At 32.4% G+C, this 18685-nt stretch overlaps 1 protein-coding gene across 9 annotated transcripts in view; it reads left to right on the top strand.

The window, feature by feature from the left end:
- RELCH (RAB11 binding and LisH domain, coiled-coil and HEAT repeat containing) overlaps window positions 1-18685 on the top strand; it is a 110002-nt gene that overhangs the window by 67906 nt on the left and 23411 nt on the right. For 4 of the 9 annotated variants that reach the window (XM_081801067.1, XM_006731655.3, XM_081801069.1 and 1 more), the window contains exons 17-24: window positions 2035-2191; window positions 2981-3104; window positions 4964-5012; window positions 7066-7145; window positions 10401-10507; window positions 11469-11568; window positions 16465-16547; window positions 17326-17389. In XM_081801067.1, coding sequence (XP_081657193.1) covers window positions 2035-2191; window positions 2981-3104; window positions 4964-5012; window positions 7066-7145; window positions 10401-10507; window positions 11469-11568; window positions 16465-16547; window positions 17326-17389 — 764 coding nt within the window. Of the gene's footprint in view, window positions 1-2034; window positions 2192-2980; window positions 3105-4963; window positions 5013-7065; window positions 7146-10400; window positions 10508-11468; window positions 11569-16464; window positions 16548-17041; window positions 17125-17325; window positions 17390-18685 lie in introns of those variants that run through there. The other 5 variants (XM_081801066.1, XM_006731654.3, XM_081801072.1 and 2 more) reach the window with 5 other exon arrangements.

Below are 18685 nucleotides of genomic sequence, written 5' to 3'. Positions count from 1 at the left end.
TATTCTACACCATTAGCTAATACTTATGTCAGGAACTATTTTTTAAATACTTGGGATCATTCATGAATAAAATAGACACAACTTTCTGTCATCATAGAGCTTACATTCTATTGAGAGGGAAACACATTAAAGAGTCATAACAACTGTTATTTTGCTGGGTAATTGTGGTTATTTTGTTTACAATAAAATGCTGGTATTTTGCCAGCCTATTAAAATGGCATTCTGAGGACCTTTCTATATTGTTATAAGTTAGATCCTCACATTTTTAAAAATTCTATTAAATAGAATAATGTTTTGAGACTCTTGAACCATTCTGATTATTTACCTATAATAACTGAGTTATCCAAGTAATTGCTTATTTCTTGACATTATTTTGCTTCTATTGGACCTATCTTTAAATCTTTTTAGACCTTACTTTCCCCGTAGTTAATTTTGATGTATCTATTTTACTTTAAGCTGTTCCATTTTTTTTCAATGATTTGTTAGTACTTTTGAAGAAATAACATTCATTCTATCATAGTATAGCAGATTGTGACGAGTATGATATAACCCTGTTTGAAATTACATCTAATATGTTTGACATGATCTATTTCTAGATGAAGTACAGATATCCCTCACAATCCAAATCTGTTTGATTCTTGGGTTGAGATACAGTGAGAATTCAAGCAGAAACCCCAGATAGTGAGAAATACCACGTTACCCAAACTCATTTATTTGTTGGTTGGTATATTATGATAGCAAATGGGAGAGTTTGGCTAGCAAGGGATGATCTTTGTCTGTCCTTAATATATTGTTAAAAGCCTTGGGCAGCATAGAAAGACAATGACATCTTAATTTTGTCTTTGAGCATTTTTTAAATTTTGTGTATTTCATGTTTTCTTAAGCTTAATAATAATTATTAAGCCACTGATATGTTTCGAGACAATTCTGTGTATTTATGTGTCTTTTTAGGATGTTAGCCTCTATACAGGAGTTGTTAGGCAGTTAGGAGTTTCCTACTAACAGTTAATGAGCTGTCGGCGTGCATTATTCATTTAATAGCCATCAAGAAGTGTTCTCTTAATAACCTGGGATCTATTATGATCTATAGGATCATAAGTTTTATTGATATGTTTGCAAATTTAAAATATGCTGGTTATATCTTCATGTTTTATTTACATAATTTTAAGAGTTCTTCAGTTTTCCCCCAAATTTTTGAACTATATACTTGGGACCCTGGTTATAATATTTATAGTACATTTTGCCTCATCTTTGTGGTCACCAGCTTTAACACTTCATATTAAGTTAATGTTTATCAAACTGTGGAAATTTTTTTAAATTAAGTATTTAATATTGGAGATTAACTACTTAAGAAACCTGTTCAGCTCAAGCTTTAATGTATTTTATATCATTATTCTCTGGTATTCATTATTTCCCCACTATTAATCTGTTAGTTCCTTACTCCCTGAAGGAAACATATTTATCATATTTACTATTTCATCATTATAAACAGTCTGGTGGACTTACAAGTATTTCTTTTTTTTTTTTAATTAAATTCAAATACATATTTTAGCTAACATCGTTGGGCCAATTTTAATTTAACCTAAATGAAATTTTACTCTTCATTAGCAAACTGTTTCATTACAGTATTTGTTTATTAACTGTTGAGTCTTATAAAATCTTTATTTTTGAGATTGTTAAATTTGTTCACATGTGACAAGAATTTGTTTTACTTTTTTCTTAAAATTATTTTATTAATATGTTTCAGTTCTATATTTAGTTTATAATAAGCTGGAGGCGCCTGGATGGCTCAGGTGGTTGAGCATCCGACTCTTGATCTCAGCTCAGGTCTTGATCTCAGGGTCATGAGTTTAAGCCCCGCACTGGGCTCTCACACTGGGCGTGGATCCTACTTTAAAAAAAAAAAAAAAAGATAAAGTTTATAATAAGCTAATTAAATATCAGGAAGCAGAATCTTAGTTTCCTTTTGACAGTACAGCTAATTTCACAAATTGCCATTTTTCACATGATTTACTTTGCTTCTATTATTTATAGTGACTAGGTTCCCTCGGCCTATGTCGCCTCTTCAAGATGTGTCTACTATAATTGGAAGTCGTGAGCAATTGGCAGTGCTCCTACAACTTTATGATTACCAACTGGAACACGAGGGTACAACAGGCTGGGAGACTTTACTATGGGTTGTCAATCAATTGTAAGTTACTGCCTCCATATTCATTTGGTACACCTCTGTCAGTTTCATGGAAGATAGCTCACTATGTTTAGCCTTGGCACTGAGGGACAAAATACAAAAAATATCACAAAACATAAGTTGGCATTATCTATCTACCACTATCTAAAGAAGTGGTAAACTTCTTTAGGAGAGGAGATTTATACCATTGGATATGTAGTTATTTATCTATGCAGATGGTGCTGCTGTATTATATCACAACGACCTATTTGCTGCCTTGTTGTTGTCTAATAGTGGTGATGGATTTTAAACTATATCCAGATTCTCATTTTTGAAGCTAAAATGGATGCCATGTTAGCCAAGCTCTTATGTGAGGCATCGAGTCCAGTGATTTGTGTCTCATTAACTCCATAGTTAGAACTCTACCATTAAGGTTCCATATATTTTATGGCAAGCAGTTAAAATATAGAAGAAGTTTATAGAATAGAATATAAACTTAAAACCTTTTCAAAGCATCTCAGACCACTCCTTTGATTTGCAATTTTGCTGGCTATGAAAAGCAAAACAGTGGGCGCCTGGGTTGCTCGGTCAGTTAAGCATCTGACTCTTGATCTCAGCCTCAGGTCTTGATCTCAGGGTTGTGAGTTCAAGCCCCGTGTTGGGCTCCACACTGGGCATGGAGCCTATTTTAAAAAAAAAGAAAGAAAGAAAAGCAAAAGAAGAGATTGTTAGATTTGCATTGTTTCAGAAATTGGCAAGGAAACAGTAATTTATATGTATCCCCTGCCTATTTTTCTTTCCTTTCACATTTAGGTTGCCACAACTTATAGAAATAGTTGGCAAAATTAATGTTACTTCAACTGCCTGTGTCCATGAATTCTCCAGATTTTTCTGGCGCCTTTGCCGGACATTTGGCAAAATTTTTACAAACACTAAGGTAAAAACTTGTATTCCATGTTTTCTTATGTTCAAGAGATATAGAAATGTAATGTGTTAATTAATGCTGTAACAGAGTAAATAAAAGCATGAGCCCTTCCTTTAGTCTAATTATCTTTTAACATCTTAGAAAACTATGATAGTTTTTAAAAGAAAATTCTAGTCAGTAATATTCTTATCTTTATTGGTTTTCAGATGATTTAGCCTAAACTTAGTTTGTGTCCAGATTTGGATATAATATCTACTCACTGTGGATATCTTGAAGATTTCCAGCATAGGCAAGTGATACTTCCCTAATAAGTATCACTTAAGGAACTCAACTGCAATTCTTTAATGTGCTTCTCCTGCTTTACCATCTACCCCAGATTCAGGGGGCGGCTGTTTGCTCAGCACACTTTGGTCAAAACCTCAGGCGATGGAGGAACCAAAGTAGCTTATACAGAGGACTTGCTGCAAGGATACCAGTTGTTAGAATAGCGTGGACACTTGAGATTAGTGCTGCATCTTTCAGTCACTACCAAAAAAAACTATAGTTTGTCACATTTGCACATCCAGGTTATTTTATAATTTTAGACAATTAAAACTGGAATGTCCTTAGATCCCGGTTTCCTCTTTAATCCATTTGTCTTGCTGGCATATTGTTAAGTCAGTTCTTTAGAGACCTAGTAAAAACATAAAAAGATACAGTTGCTATAATCAGATGCTAATCAAGACGTTTAAAAGGTAAGAATTTTGTGCAGCTCTTTACTATTAACTATTACTTTACTCTGTAGTTATTGAAACATTTAAAGTAAAATAGTTTGGTATAGCAGACTGAGCAAAATTCAGAAAATGGGTTATAATGTTATTATGTTTGTGACCCATAATAAATAATTAAGTTGTTTGGGCATGTGTCAAATGAAGAAGTCACTTCAATGTCTTTGTTTTATGATCCTGTAGATTAATCTTTTAACAGCGGGCTTCACCTCAGTTTAAGTTGAATATGTAAGTTGTTAGGCCTGACCTGCCGATAGGAGGGCAAAAACCAGACCTTGATGCCACTGTAGAAGAACAGGATCATTTTACATTTTTCATTAACATCTAATTATTAAATATAATTTGATTTTATGGTTATCAACATTGGCAAGCAAATTGACATCTCCGAAAGAAGTAGCTGTTATTTAAAAAAAAGAGAGACAAAGAAGTAAGTAGGAGTCTGCTTTAGCACTTAGCAGTAAGTGGTTGGCTTCAGTGGCCTGAAATCTGAAATTTGTGATAATGTTAATAATAAAAAATTGAATTAAGCATAAAAAATTATAATTAAATTCTGTATTTGATGTTTAAATTTATATTTTAAGGAAGTTAAAATCTAAGCAGATGGATATTGCATGATGAATATGTTACTTATTGAATACATTAAATGAATGGAATTTCCTTTTCATTCCTTTTAAATAAGCACATTTTTTAAAAAAAATTCTAATGTAATAATATTTACCTAAATAATCTTTCTGTCATCAAGTTCCGTTTTAGGAGATAGTGATTTCGAGCACTGAAAGTCATCTTGGAAATTATTTTAATTTAGTGAAGGAAACCAGAGGCCCTTGAGAAAATACTTACTGACTTGAATTGATTTTGAAAATACTTTTTCTCTATATGTTGTTTTCAGTAACTTTTATTCTAAGCCTCTTAAAAATTGTTATCAGTAACTTGACTCTTATTTTATTCTAAGCCTCTTAAAAATTGTTATATTTCTGACCACTCTACTGGTCTATAAAGCAAAACAAATAAATAGTAGCAGTAGTAGTAAACATTTTATTTATTTAATCATCAATTGATCCATTGGACCTAAAACTTTTTGTATCTTTTCTTTGGGTTGCATAGGTAAAACCTCAGTTCCAGGAGATTTTAAGACTGTCTGAAGAAAACATCGGTAAGTTCATTGTTATTACTTTTAAAAACAATTGATTGTATAGTGACTAACATAACATAATAAAATAAAATTAAAAAAGAACAAACAATTGTATCTCTTCACTCAGGAAAAATACTATATTCTTTATATGCAAATTGTATAAATGAACTAGCAAGTATACGTGAAAAGGAAAATTTTATTTCTTGGTTTTATAACTGTGTCACATCTAATCTCTTTACTATGAGACTGTAGTGAGATTAATCTTTGTTAATTTGATTATAAATATCTACCTTCCTTGTAATCAAATTGACCCAAGACTGAGTTTCTCAAACGGAGTACTTGTACCCTTGTAGATTTGAAGTGGTATATTCAAGATACTGAAAATTATAAAGGGCCTCTAATTCATAATTAGTTATTTAAAACTTTTAAAATTAAACAAATATAGTGGAAGAGAATGTAAGGTATGCATATACATTTTTAAAATGAAACTACATGCTTGAATGGGCAGTTCCAGCCCCTCTGTTGATAGTTTTCACTCATCTGACTTAAGAAGTCTAATTATAGCACCATTGGCCTAAGAACTCATTTCTGTGTGGATCTTACGTCCTGTGTATTTTTCTAGTTTCTAGGAATAAATTGTGGAAAGTGTTAGAGGGGAAAATGTATAGCCTCCCTCTTTTTTTTTTTTTTAACTTGGTTGATTTGGGATATATAGGTAATTCTTATCTCAGTCCAGTCCTACCTTCGTGATTTGATTTGAGTGAGCTAGAAAACTCCATCTTGGGCTGTCCTCATAGTTAGAGAATGAATACATAAATCGTTTTCTTTTAAGTCTGAAACATGATGAGATTTTTTTTTTTTTTTACAAATGCTTCCCAAAATTTATATTTTAAAGGGTTAATGTTTGGAATGCCTAATAGTTGTTATTATCTGTTAATTATTAATTCTGATGATAAATTAGTGAACCAATACTTACATATTTTAGAAACTGACAGCTTTTAGAATTATTCAGTTAGCTCTGAATGTTTAGCTGTTCTGTAGGAAGACATTATTAATCCCTGTATATACAGACTATATCTATGAATCCAATTTAGGCTTATTATGTTCCTAACCTCAGATTTAACTCTCAAATACCATAGCCACACTCAGCCAATATCAGTATTCCCCCCAAAGAAAAAACATTACTCTTATCAATAGAATATACAAACCTCAAATACTAATTGTTCTGAAAATGGAACTTTCTTTTTTGTTATAATTCCTTCAGGGAAGTTAGTTAAATTTCTTTATGTACTACTTTCTGAAAAGAATTTAGAACCATATAAAAAGAGAAAAAAGTAATAAATAATTTGGGGGTATATAAAAGCAAATATAAAGCACTTAAAATAGTGCCTAAGGAACAATAAGCAAGAGGTGTTGGTGAACAAATAATGTCATATCATCTCTAGAATTGCTTTTTTGAAATCATCTACAGGTGATTTTATCTTATTTTACAGTAGTCACAGGGTACTCTCCTAGGGTTAAATGCTTTCCTCTTTTCTGCCACTTTGAAAATAATCAGGGTTATCTGGCTGAAAATTGCTATAGAGAATGCAGGAGGAGCTCTGGAACCAGACTAGTCCTGGAAACTAGGTAGTATCTCATATCTAGAAGCAGATTAAATAATATATATCTAGGTGCCTCCTTTACCTAAGTGCCTTTACGTTTTACTGAATACTATAAATTGAAAGTATAAAAATTTAAGAAGACCTGCTTATACAGACTGGCACTTGGGAGATTTCAAGAAAGTTCTGATTTCTGAGTATGGAAATGGAAGTATTTCCATTTCTCATTTTGGTTATTAAAGTTCTTTCCCATCTATCAAAAATGTTCATGCTAATGGCTTTATAAAAAGTATTAAGTTGTATTTTTACAACCATTGGGTATTGTTTTAATCAAAAAATTATTTTCCAAAGTAATGATAATATTTAGTATAAACCTTCTAGCCAGTTGGAATTTTAAATATAATTTGAATTGTGACTTTTTGCTTTACATTTAAAATATACTCAGATTTTTAAAATTATTTTAATGATTTTAGATTCCTCAGCAGGAAATGGGGTCCTCACTAAAGCTACCGTCCCCATTTACGCAACAGGAGTCCTTACGTGTTATATTCAGGTAAGGGAAAAATCCTTTTACTAGAAAATGTAAAAGCACTTTCTATTTAGAAAGATACTTAACATTATGCCTTTTTAATATGTGTACAAGTGAAAACGGTACCCATAAAGGAAAACAAAATTTATATATTTGTCTTATTCAATAAATAATTTATAGTGGAGAGCATATTTGGATAAGTCTCTGAGTAAAATCTCCACTGAACAAATATACTTGGATGGGAGATGGTATACTTCTTGATATTTTGTTAGAATGTTAGATTGCACTTACTTAGCAAAGTTTCATTGTGTTTCATAATTAATTTTTCATAAACAACAAACAAAGCACATGTATTAGGTGGAGCAAACTATGAAATGCTGTAGAATTCTATACTCTATCATTTTTAGCAAAGTATCTTTTAATAATACTTTATTTTTCTTACATAATAAATTACCCAAAAATGTAATGGCTTTTTATAACCCTTTTATTTGCTCTTGGGCTTGGCTCAGCTTGGCCTCTCTTTTGTGGCCTTGCTGATGGTCATTCATGTTGTTGCATTCAACTTTTTGGTTGGAAGGGAGGTCAGCTAGGGTGACCGAGCTTCAGTCTCCATGTAGTCTTAGGGCTTCTCTCTCTCCACAGGACCTCTGGAGCAGCAGAGCCAGACTTAATACATGGTGGCTCAGGGCTCCTAAGAGCACTTTTAAAAACAGCATCTGCTAGGCTGGAATCAGCACTTCAATTCTATTGCCTTCTCTTGTTTATAGCAAGTTACAGGCCCAGCCATGAACTAGGAGGTGTGGTTCATTGGGGGTCACCAATATTACAGACTACCACACTCTACTTAACCTTATTTTAAGGAAATAATATGATGTTATATTAAGGTATATCAGTCATTTTTAAATGTGCAGCAGTCTCACCAGTAAAGTGAAAGTATGGATTCAGGATAAAGCATTTTTAGAAATTAGAATGTGAGGGGCACCTGACTGGCTCAGTCAGTGCAGCATGTGACTCTTGATCTAAGGGTCATGAGTTCGAGTCCCACATTGGATGTAGAGATTACTTTAAAAAAAATAAATAGAAATCAGAGTGTAAGAATCAAAAAGGAAGACCTTTTTTCTCAGTTTTCCCCTAATTAATACCTAAGGTTTCTTTTGCCCTTTGAATTCAAAGTATAACAATTCATATTTATTGTATTCTTCTTCCAAAACAGATTTGAGCCATCTTACAATTTTAAAATATAGTCCTACAGTATCACATACCTTGCAGTAAAGCTCCAATTCTGTTGAAGTAACACAGTATTCCTTTAGACTTTTCTTTTCTACCACTAGTTTCAAAGACTGCCTCATAATATGAATATACACAGAATATCCCTGTGTGTAGGATATTTTAAGTCATATAACCTTAATAGATTGTCTGTATTGTTGTTCTTAAACTCATGGAGATTAAATCCCTGCATATTGTCAGGCACAATAGTGTGGATACCGTTTTCTGCTCTTTAGTTTTGAAAGCTGTACCAGCATAATAGCAAGTGTGATGTCAGTTTTTTTTCTCCCTTTAACCTCTGGAAGTTTGGTTAGTATGTTGATTTTGACAATAAATAGTATCTTAAAGCATCATAAAGTACCAAATACAAGGTTTGCCTTATAGTAAGCCCTCAGATTTGTCAAATAAATGAAAAAGTCTGTGAGTCATTGTGTAAAGTTCAGACATCTAAAAGAGATAAGAACTTCTCAACTAGTTACAAAGTGTGAATTGAGGTAGCTATCATAGATTGCCAGTGTTACTTGTTTTAGGAAGCATGTACCAGCAGTTAATATTTTTCTTACTAAACAAAATTTTCTATTAGGGCAAGTCACTGTCCTTTTTGCTTTGGTTAACAAAAACTATTTTGAATCAAATACATTTTTTGTCTTGAGATTCTAAAAATAAGAAATAGGATTATAGTAAAATTTCAAGTTAGAAGAATCTGTGCTCATTTAGAAGTATGGATTTTCCAAAGTAATGATAATATTTAGCTCTTACTTCACAATTTAGGTTTTTCAGATTTACAGTTTGTTTTCCAATTTTTTGTATACTTTGTGTTTGATATAGTAGGCAACTAAAATTGGGTGAAATCTCTATTCCAGTGTTGCTTTGATGCTGGTGTGTCAGTGTCCTGAGCTTTATATTAAGTACACTGTTGTGTTCTAAAACTGCTCTTTCTGTCATTGTTCATGCTGATCATTACTTTTGTCAATCCTTTATTCATTCTAAATGAACCTTATTATGTAGAAAAAAATGGTAGGTGGCAATCTAGTATGCTTCATAGATCTATTTATTAATATTCAGAAACTATTTATTGTTGACTAATATATCCCTAATAACAAAAAACTTGACCTGATTTATTATATATTTATTTCATGATAGAATGTCAGATTCTCTTCCTTTATAGATTCAGGTTAATTCAACATACACAGTTATATTTCTAATGTTCCTAATTTAGCAGACATTTTCTTAATTAGTTTCTTTAATAGAGTTTCTTTTATTAACATATTCTTAATAGAACACAATATAAGAAAAAAGAAAACACTATTTTCTGATTATGAAAATAATGGTTTATTAAAGAAAGTTTGCAAATATAGATTACTACTTTTTAATCAAGGGTGTGACTATTTCTCTTATGAACACAGTAATCTATATTTCAACAAGCATGTAGCTTCTGACCACTAAGACATTGCAAAGATAATTTTTTGGAAATGGATTTTCTGTTAGGGGGATAACTTTTACTAGTTTGTATTTAAGTATTTAGTGTCAAAATTAATGAGAACTAAAATTGGTAAAAATACATTTTAATTTAAAAATATACCTGATGATGTTCCAAACCAGGACTGTCTAATAAAACTTTCTGCAACAGCAGACATAATCTATATCCGAGCTGTCCAATAAGGAAGGCACTAGCCACACGTGGCTTTTAAGCACTTGAATGGTAGCTGGTGCCAAGGAACTGAATCTTTCATTGTACTTAATTTTTCATCTAAATTTAAATATTATAAATAATCACATGTGGTGAGTGGCTACCATTTTGGACAGCACAGGTCTAAATCTATGAATCAAGATAGTCTTTGTCCTCATACCATTGTGGTCATAGATATGCTTGATAAATATCTTTAATTAAAATGCTTCTAAGACTGGATATTTCCCCATATTTGGTAAAATTTTCTAATTATAGATAGGAAATTATTATTTTAGTTCTACTTAATTGCTTAGAGATTCATTATCAGTCTTTATCCTCTGTAGGAAGAAGACCGAAAACTGTTAGTTGGATTCTTAGAAGATGTAATGACCCTGCTTTCATTATCTCATGCTCCTCTTGATAGCCTGAAGGCTTCTTTTGTGGAACTGGGGTAAAAATAATAGCTTATAGTTGTGTTGTTTTTTTTTTAACTAATATAAAGTTTTTAAAATTGGATTTATAGAATACATAATTTGAGTCCAAAAATATTGGCATATACACCAAATCTTTTGGTTTTTGAGGCCTAAGTTGTTTTTGGTTTTGGTTTTAGTTTTGCTTATTTATACATTCTTAATATTTTGTAAAATATTATAGTAAAAGAATAGGGGAAAGAGTACAGACATGTTTTCTTTGAAGCAGTTGGAGAAATAAAGTTCACATTTGAAGAAAATTTAGTTTTCCAAAACTGAAAAAATAGCCCCAAGTAAAAGCCAGTTCATTAAGCTCCTTTTTATGTCCCATTTGATTTGCCTAATCCTGCTCATAATCACATCATCTAGCTGCTATTGTAGTTTTATCTCTGCACTTAATAGCAATATAGCCTTAAATCTGGATAGGCTTCACAGCCAACTTACCGTTCCTTCCTTACAGATGATTTAAGTTGATCTGATTTGATCCTACAATAAACATACGACAAAATAAGGACATGTATTGCTTCCCCAATTTTTGTAGATGTAGAAATTAAGCCCCACAGAGGTGTGACTTACCCATCTGACTCTTAGTCCAATGCTTTCTTTTTTTCCTCCTAGGTAAATTTTCTTTTTCTTTTTCTTTTTTTTTTTTTTTTATAATTTTAACTTTTATGCTATTAAAGAGTTGAAATTTCTATCGTAATTGCAAATGTTTATAGAACCTAAAAGTATAATTCCTGAATATGCTAAGTTTGTAGCTTTATAAGGTGACTTCCTTTTTTTTTTAAAGAATCTTGGATATAACCTATTAAACCTATACAGAATAATTTCATATGTTTTGCCAATATTTTTGTCATCAATATTCCTTATAAGTATAGTATTTTTCAGTACACCAGTAAGGCACTGTGGCCCTCACTTTTAACACTGAGTTTTTTCTTTCAGTGCAAATCCAGCCTACCATGAATTACTGTTAACTGTTTTATGGTATGGTGTTGTCCATACTTCAGCACTTGTGAGATGTACTGCTGCTAGAATGTTTGAGGTATGTAAACAAATGCTTCTCTCGGTTCGGATTATAATGATTTTCTTTGGAAGAAGGAGAAGGGAATGTTTTTTTTAAAAGGCTTTGCATACTGTGTTATGTTGATGTATATTTTATAGCAATAAACAGTATCTAGTTGTGTACTGTGTGATGGGGCAGAAATTTAGCTTTGATATATTTAAGAATGTTTTCTAGCCTTATTGGTTCCTTGGATGTTATTCTATTATCAGTTCTATTTCTCAAATTTTCTTTTAAATCTTATTTTAATTTCCATCCTATATAAATCTTTCTGATTATACTTTTCTATTTATTGAGATAAAATGGCTGCTAAAATAAACAAAAACAATATAAGATATATTTAAAGTTGTAAATTCTAGTGGGATTCATGAATAACATTAAAAAATCAATTATTGCAAATATGAAAATATTTACTTTATTGATTACTTCCACTTGGTTATTTTCTCACATGTCATATCTAGAATAATATCCCTATACATTAACTGCCCGTAGACTTTTTAAGAGAGAAGAGACTGTTTAACTAGATGTTCTTAAATTGCCACCTACCCAACTTAAGTATGAAAATTGAAATGCCTATCTTTTGAAAATTGAAATATCTATCATAAAGGAAATGCTGCCATAACCTACTTTATTTATTTATTCATCCATTCATTTGTTTATTGATTGATTTATGTCTCCAGAACTTGTATCTGGAGACTAAAATTGATTTAGAGTGTTTCTTATTGCTGTTGAGTCTTGCCATAGAGCCTGACTGCCTGGGTTCAGTGTCTGTCTCTGCCACTTAGTGGCAAGTTCAAACTTCTCTGTGCCTTAGTTTCCTCATCTACACAAAGAAGATGATAATAATAAGAATCCATCTCAAAGGATTTTTGTTAATATGAAATGAATTAATACTTGTGAAGCCCTTAAAACAGTGTATGGCACATAATAAGAACTAAATAAATGTTAACTATCATTACCATTACTGTTCTTTTTTTTTTCCTAATCATGCTATTTCATGAAGTAACATACAGTTTAGGGAACATATATTTATCCAAGCTAAAAGTATCCCTAATATGCAGGTGATTCTTAAAATATCTTAAAGCATTGGGCGCCTGGGTGGCTCAGTTGGTTAAGCGACTGCCTTCGGCTCAGGTCATGATCCTGGAGTCCCAGGATCGAGTCCCGCATCGGGCTCCCTGCTCGGCAGGGAGTCTGCTTCGTCCTCTGACCCTATCCCCTCTCATGTGTTCTCTCTCTCTCAAATAAATAAATAAAATCTTTAAAAAAAAAAAAATATCTTAAAGCATTTATTTCTGTAAAGAGAATTGGTTAATTCAGTGCTTTAGATAATTTTTCCTGAATTTCAGAATTTCTCCACAATTTAAGATACATTGTCATTTGAAGAATAGAGCACTGGTATGTTTAAAATATGTATCTTCTAAAACTTTTAAATATGTAAAATGGATTTGTGAAATCTAAAGAAAATTCCAGTCTTACAAGGAGGTTGAACATCCTCTGTCCATGTTACTCCCTCCATTGTTATATATATTTGATCCAAAAAACTGTAATCAAGTGTTCTTTGTCAAGTTGAATGCCAAATTAAAAAACTCAGTTTGTTCTGAAAAGTTCCTTGTGAGTATAAATAATTTTTGATTATTCAGTATGCTGAAAAAAAAGTCACCCATGAAAGAAAAAAGCATGCTTTTATATAAAGAACTGTCTTTAATACACTATTCTCAGAGGATTTTATTCTAAGACTCTAAAAGCTACTTCCTTCTCTTAAACCATTTGTTTTTCAAATTATGTATGCACTGGTAAAACATGCCATATAAATGAAAATAGTTTTAAGTAAATAAAATGGAGCATCCTCTCTTTTTACTTGTTTTTGGGTTCTTTCTGTCTTATTTCTTATAGGTGGCTTTTGTCTGGTTTTGGTTTGTATGTTTACAGTCAGTGCTGGGTTGGAAACTATACCTATGCTCCAGCAGTTTTCAGTGTTCTTTCAGGTTGCTTATGAACTTCTGAGTCGAATTTGAGAGATTCATTTCAATATTTTTTCAAACTCATTTATGATAAAAAATTTTCAGTGATCATGCCAGTAAAAGTCATCAGTAGAAGAAATTAAAGTTACTTTTTTGGGGGAGCCTGGGTGGCTCAGTTGGTTGATTCCAGCTCAGGTCATGATCTCAGAGTCCTGGGATCGAGCCCCACATTGGGCTCCACCCTCAGCAGGGAGTCTGCTTGAGGATTCTCTTTCTTGCTCTCCTTCTACCCTTCCCCCCTGTTTGCTCTCTCTTTCTAAAATAAATAAACAAATCTTTAAAAAAAATGGTTACTTTTTTTTGTCAGTGAACCTTATTTTGAACAAAACCGTACTGAAAGAATGTTGCATTAGGTTTTTTTTATACTAATACCTTATAATTTACAGTTGTGCCTGCTTCCCCCCGCCAAGCGAATTAATTCAAAATAAAAACATAAAAAGCAGGACATTTATAATAAAAGAAAAATTTTAATGTGAGACCAGAAACTGTTGAGAAGAAAGCAAGAAATAGATATACCAGGAACATTATAGGCAATACGTAATGAAATTGGATGCTAAATGTAGCTCTAAGTTTTCAGATAGCAGGACAAAAAGGGGAACCCAATCAGTCATATTATTCTCATTGTTAAATAAGAGGCAATATGTTACTTTTTGAGGTAACAAATTGTTATTGAAATTGATTTATAAGGAAACTTTATCATGTGACATAATGGATTTCCCAAGAGATGCAGAAAGAACCTCATGTCATGATTCCTCATATCAGTAATAAGGAAGCTAAACATGTAAAAGTAGCCAGCTCAAAGACCACTGGGGCTTGTGAGACAGATGTGGCTGAGTCTGTTTTCTAACACTGCCTATTGCCTCTAAAACCCTGGACAAGTTACTTAACTTCTTCCCTAAGGCTCCATTTCTTCATCTGTTAAAACATTGATAGTAATTGTACTTAGCTCACCAGGTTTAACGATCAAATGAGGGGTACTGGGTGGCTCAGTGGGTTAAGCATCTGCCTTCGGCTCAGGTCATGATCCCGGGGTCATGGGATCAAGCCCCACATCAGGCTCCCTGCTCAGCGGGGAGCCTGCTTCTCCCTCTCCTCTGCCGCTCCTCCAAAATCTAAAAAAAAAAAAAAAAAAGATCAAACAATACATTGTATGTAAAATGTATACTGATTGATAGCTCTTAAATTTTGCTTTTTTATTTTCTAGCTTAATAAAGAAATTATACATAAAACTGCAGAGCAGTGAAAAATTAACTTGTCCCCTAGGTTACTCCCCCCCTTTTTTTTTAATGCTTTTTGCCTGGCACAAGATAGCAGACACTTTAAGATACACTTTACTGATTCAAATCTAAGCTATCTTACTTATAAAGTGATGCAGAGAAGAAAGGTTTATTTAATAGTATTTGAAATTCTTTCCCCTATTTCTTTCCACTTGACATCTATAATATTTAAGGTAGTAGCAAAAGTGCTTTTGTCATTTTATTCCAGCCTAATTATCCATGTATTTTTATAAAAATTATTTCAGAATATCAAAGTAGATTTTAAAAGTCAATCAGTTGTTAAATAGTAATAGATTATTGTAAAATTAAGAATTCCACATAAAGTGAGTTCTGCTGTTTCTGATATGGTGTGTAGGAGGAATGTGTTAACACGTACACAGTATTAGGTTTTTGTTACTAAAAATTCCATGGCATCTTCCATCTTCCTTGAGGCCTAGATCCATTACAAGGTGAACAGATTGATTAGCATTTAGGATTCATTTGTTTTTAAATTCTGAAATTGAGAATGTAGGATTAGGATGTCACCCTTTTAAAAACAAAATGTATACTGCTGAATATTGTCCTCTTTTTCTAGATTTAGGGTTGGTGGCTAAATGGATTATTTTATCATTAGATTATAGAAATAGGTCTGATTGTGCTTATCGTACTTATTTTCTTATTCATTTGAGCTTTTAGAGAAATGTAAAGTAACAAACTATAAATGTTAACTACTTGGACCAGCCAAAACAATTTTTTAATTAATAATTTCTTTATTCAAATATATCATAAATCTTATATCATGGAGTACTCATAATAATTAAACTCACATTTCTTGAATGCCTAATCTTTGTCAGACACAATATTTAGGTATATTATGTGTAGTTAGTAGCACAATGATCCTTTAAGATAGATAACAATATCACCACATTCAGATGAGAAAACTGAGTTTCAAGAGATTATGTAATATATCTAAGGCCACATAGCTAATAAATGGAGAGGTAGAGTCTGAACCCAGATCTAATTCCCACACGTAATACTTTCCACTTAGGCTGCATTATGTCTCTCTACCTCAAAAGAGAAAGCTATGTGATATAAAAGGTTTGGAATTGTCCTGGATTTTTAAGTTGACTTGCCATAGAACAATCAGAAGCAGTTTAGTGGTGTCTGCTAGCCATTTGAGTTTGGTTTAAAAACAGTCCAGTTTGTAACTTGTTGGTCTTTACTTCAACAATTTTAACCATAGAACCCAGTATATATCTTTTTTTTAGTATTAAAAAAAAGAGAGAAAGAAAAGCTTTCTTTTAAATTGCATTTAATTGAACACAAAAATTGCATAGAGACTGACCAAAAGTACAAACTGTCATTGAATTGGTGACAATCTGTTTTCGCGGACTGCTAGACTATTTAAGCTTTATTTTCCTCCTAAGCATTCTCTGCCTTTATAAAGCACTCTAGTAGCAATATTTGCTTAGCTTCTAATTTTGGTTTTGCATTTGTGTTTTCTCTCTTTCTCTTGGTTGTTCCTTTCTTCTTCCCGTGGCACTGTGTTTGCTCTTTCCATGCATCACCTGTGAATACCCCCTGCGCTGACCAATCAGCTGTTGGTGAAGGGGGTGAATGAAACTCTGGTAGCTCAGAGGGTTGTTCCTGCTCTCATTACTCTCTCCAGTGACCCTGAAATGTAAGTGTCATCCCTGCCTTTTACATTCAGCATCCCTTTCAAAATGTGCCTGTCAAGAAATAACCATCAGCTTTTAAATCCATTAAAGAATATATTTATCTCTTTAAGATGATCATATTGGATTATGTTCACTTGATTTTAAACTTTATTATACTGTTCATGTATCCTTTTTTTTTTAATGTCAACCATCACATTTGGAGGCCATATATGAAAAGAATACATTAATATCATTCTCAATAAACATTTCCAAAACTTAGAATATGCTGATGGACTATTTCTTCCAAGCCAAGAAAGGATGCTCTGCTAATCTCACTAACATGTTGTTACCAGTAAGTATAGTGGCATGAACCAAAGGCTTAACATTTTAATGTCTCGTGTGGGTGACTAAACCAAGAAAGACCAATGAGTCTGCCTGCCCATCCTCAGTCACAGCTAACCCAGTTCTCATTCCAGTTTACCAAACCATTTTTTATTGCATGTTGACTGGTTTACAGCTGACTCTTCGAGGCATGAGTGAAGCGTTAGTTGACAAGCGGGTTGCTCCGGCCCTTGTTACCTTGTCCAGTGATCCTGAATTGTGAGTTCCACAGACTGCGACCTTAAGTTATCCTGTCTGTCTTTTTGAGCATTCTTCTTGGTCTGCTTTTTTTTAATTTAATTTGTCATTGCTAGAGACTAATACAGTATATTTACCTTGTACTTACTTTGATATACATTTTAATAATCAGTTTTTCATCTCAAAGAAAGTTTCAGTTTCTTTCTTTTTTAATTCTAACAGCTCTGTCAGAATTGCCACAATTCCGGCCTTTGGCACTATTATGGAAACAGTTATTCAGAGAGAGGTAGGAAATTATTGAAATTTAATATCTATGTACTGTTGAGGTGATGATACATTACATACATGCACCCAGGGGTAAGGGGCAGGGAGCATTTTATCTCTTAGTTGGTTATGGGCCAGAGGACTGTCTCACTATTTGAAAACATGAGAGCCTTACCCAAAATATATTTTCATATCCTAAGGAAATCTCTATCTTCCTTCTCAATTAGAAAATTAAATATAAGCCAACTCTTAGATGTTCCATTTTAAGCCTAGCTGAGTATTGCAGTTTGGAGTAACCTTCAAACCAGATCTAGTTCCAAAGCCTTCTGTTACCCAGTAGACTTCTAGATAGTCTACATAAATTCCTGATTGCCATTTTGCACAGATTTGAAGACAATTTTGCTAGATAACTTTAGGAACACAAACCTATTTCAGTTTAGCAAATGGAGGCTAGAGGGCACCTCTGTTCTCATAACTGTGTCATTGATACCAAGGTGCAAGTCTAGTGGGCTGGTATCATGTCACTGCAGTGCATATGACTGTGACAACCCTCTGTTAGGCCTGCTTGAGGAGATTATCAAGGTCTTTCTTCCTAACAGTGTATTTTGATTTAGAAACTTGTGATTTAATTTCAAGTTTGTTAGGTTCTGTCTGCAACATTAACTATAAGACACTTCTTAAAATTAGTATCAGAATTTCATTCTTTATTATCAAATTGGACATGTTTTATACAAATGAAAAACCCTATAGATTAGAAAATAAATCATTTGTGGCTGTATTACATAGCCACTTAAATGGAAACAGACATTTTACTCCCCCAAAAAAGGAAACACTATTTTATGAAGTTCCTTTGTCATAAAGATTTTTTAATAACAAATTAAACAACTTAGTTATCGCAGGGGGGAAAGTTTTACGTTTTTTCCTTATATATTTCACTGGTGAAGCAACATTAAAAAGTATCATTCTGCAAAGCTTGCAGTCTTAGCAGAATTTCAACATGTTCTTAAATCCTAAAATAAAAATGTCTTTTAGGGAAATGTGAGTAAGATGTAAGTCATTAATGACTCATTGCTTTCAGAAGGTGAATAATTGGGTAACTTACACTGTGATTGGTTTTAAAAATTAAAATGTAGATACAAAATCATTATGAATTTATCTGTTTTTCTCTAAATACTGTGGGGGTTTTTGTTTTTACAATTTGTTAGGGAATATTTGTATTTTCAAAAAATAAAAAAAGAAGAATTAATAAGCATAAACAAAAATGTAAAACCTTTCTGAACCAAAAGACTAAATAAGTACTTGTTTAATTGCAAATTTT

The sequence above is a fragment of the Leptonychotes weddellii genome, chromosome 13, assembly GCF_054177405.1.
Source record: "Leptonychotes weddellii isolate Sample4059 chromosome 13, ASM5417740v2, whole genome shotgun sequence".
Taxonomy (NCBI): Eukaryota; Metazoa; Chordata; class Mammalia; order Carnivora; family Phocidae; genus Leptonychotes; species Leptonychotes weddellii.
This window is presented reverse-complemented; position numbering and strand designations above follow the sequence as displayed.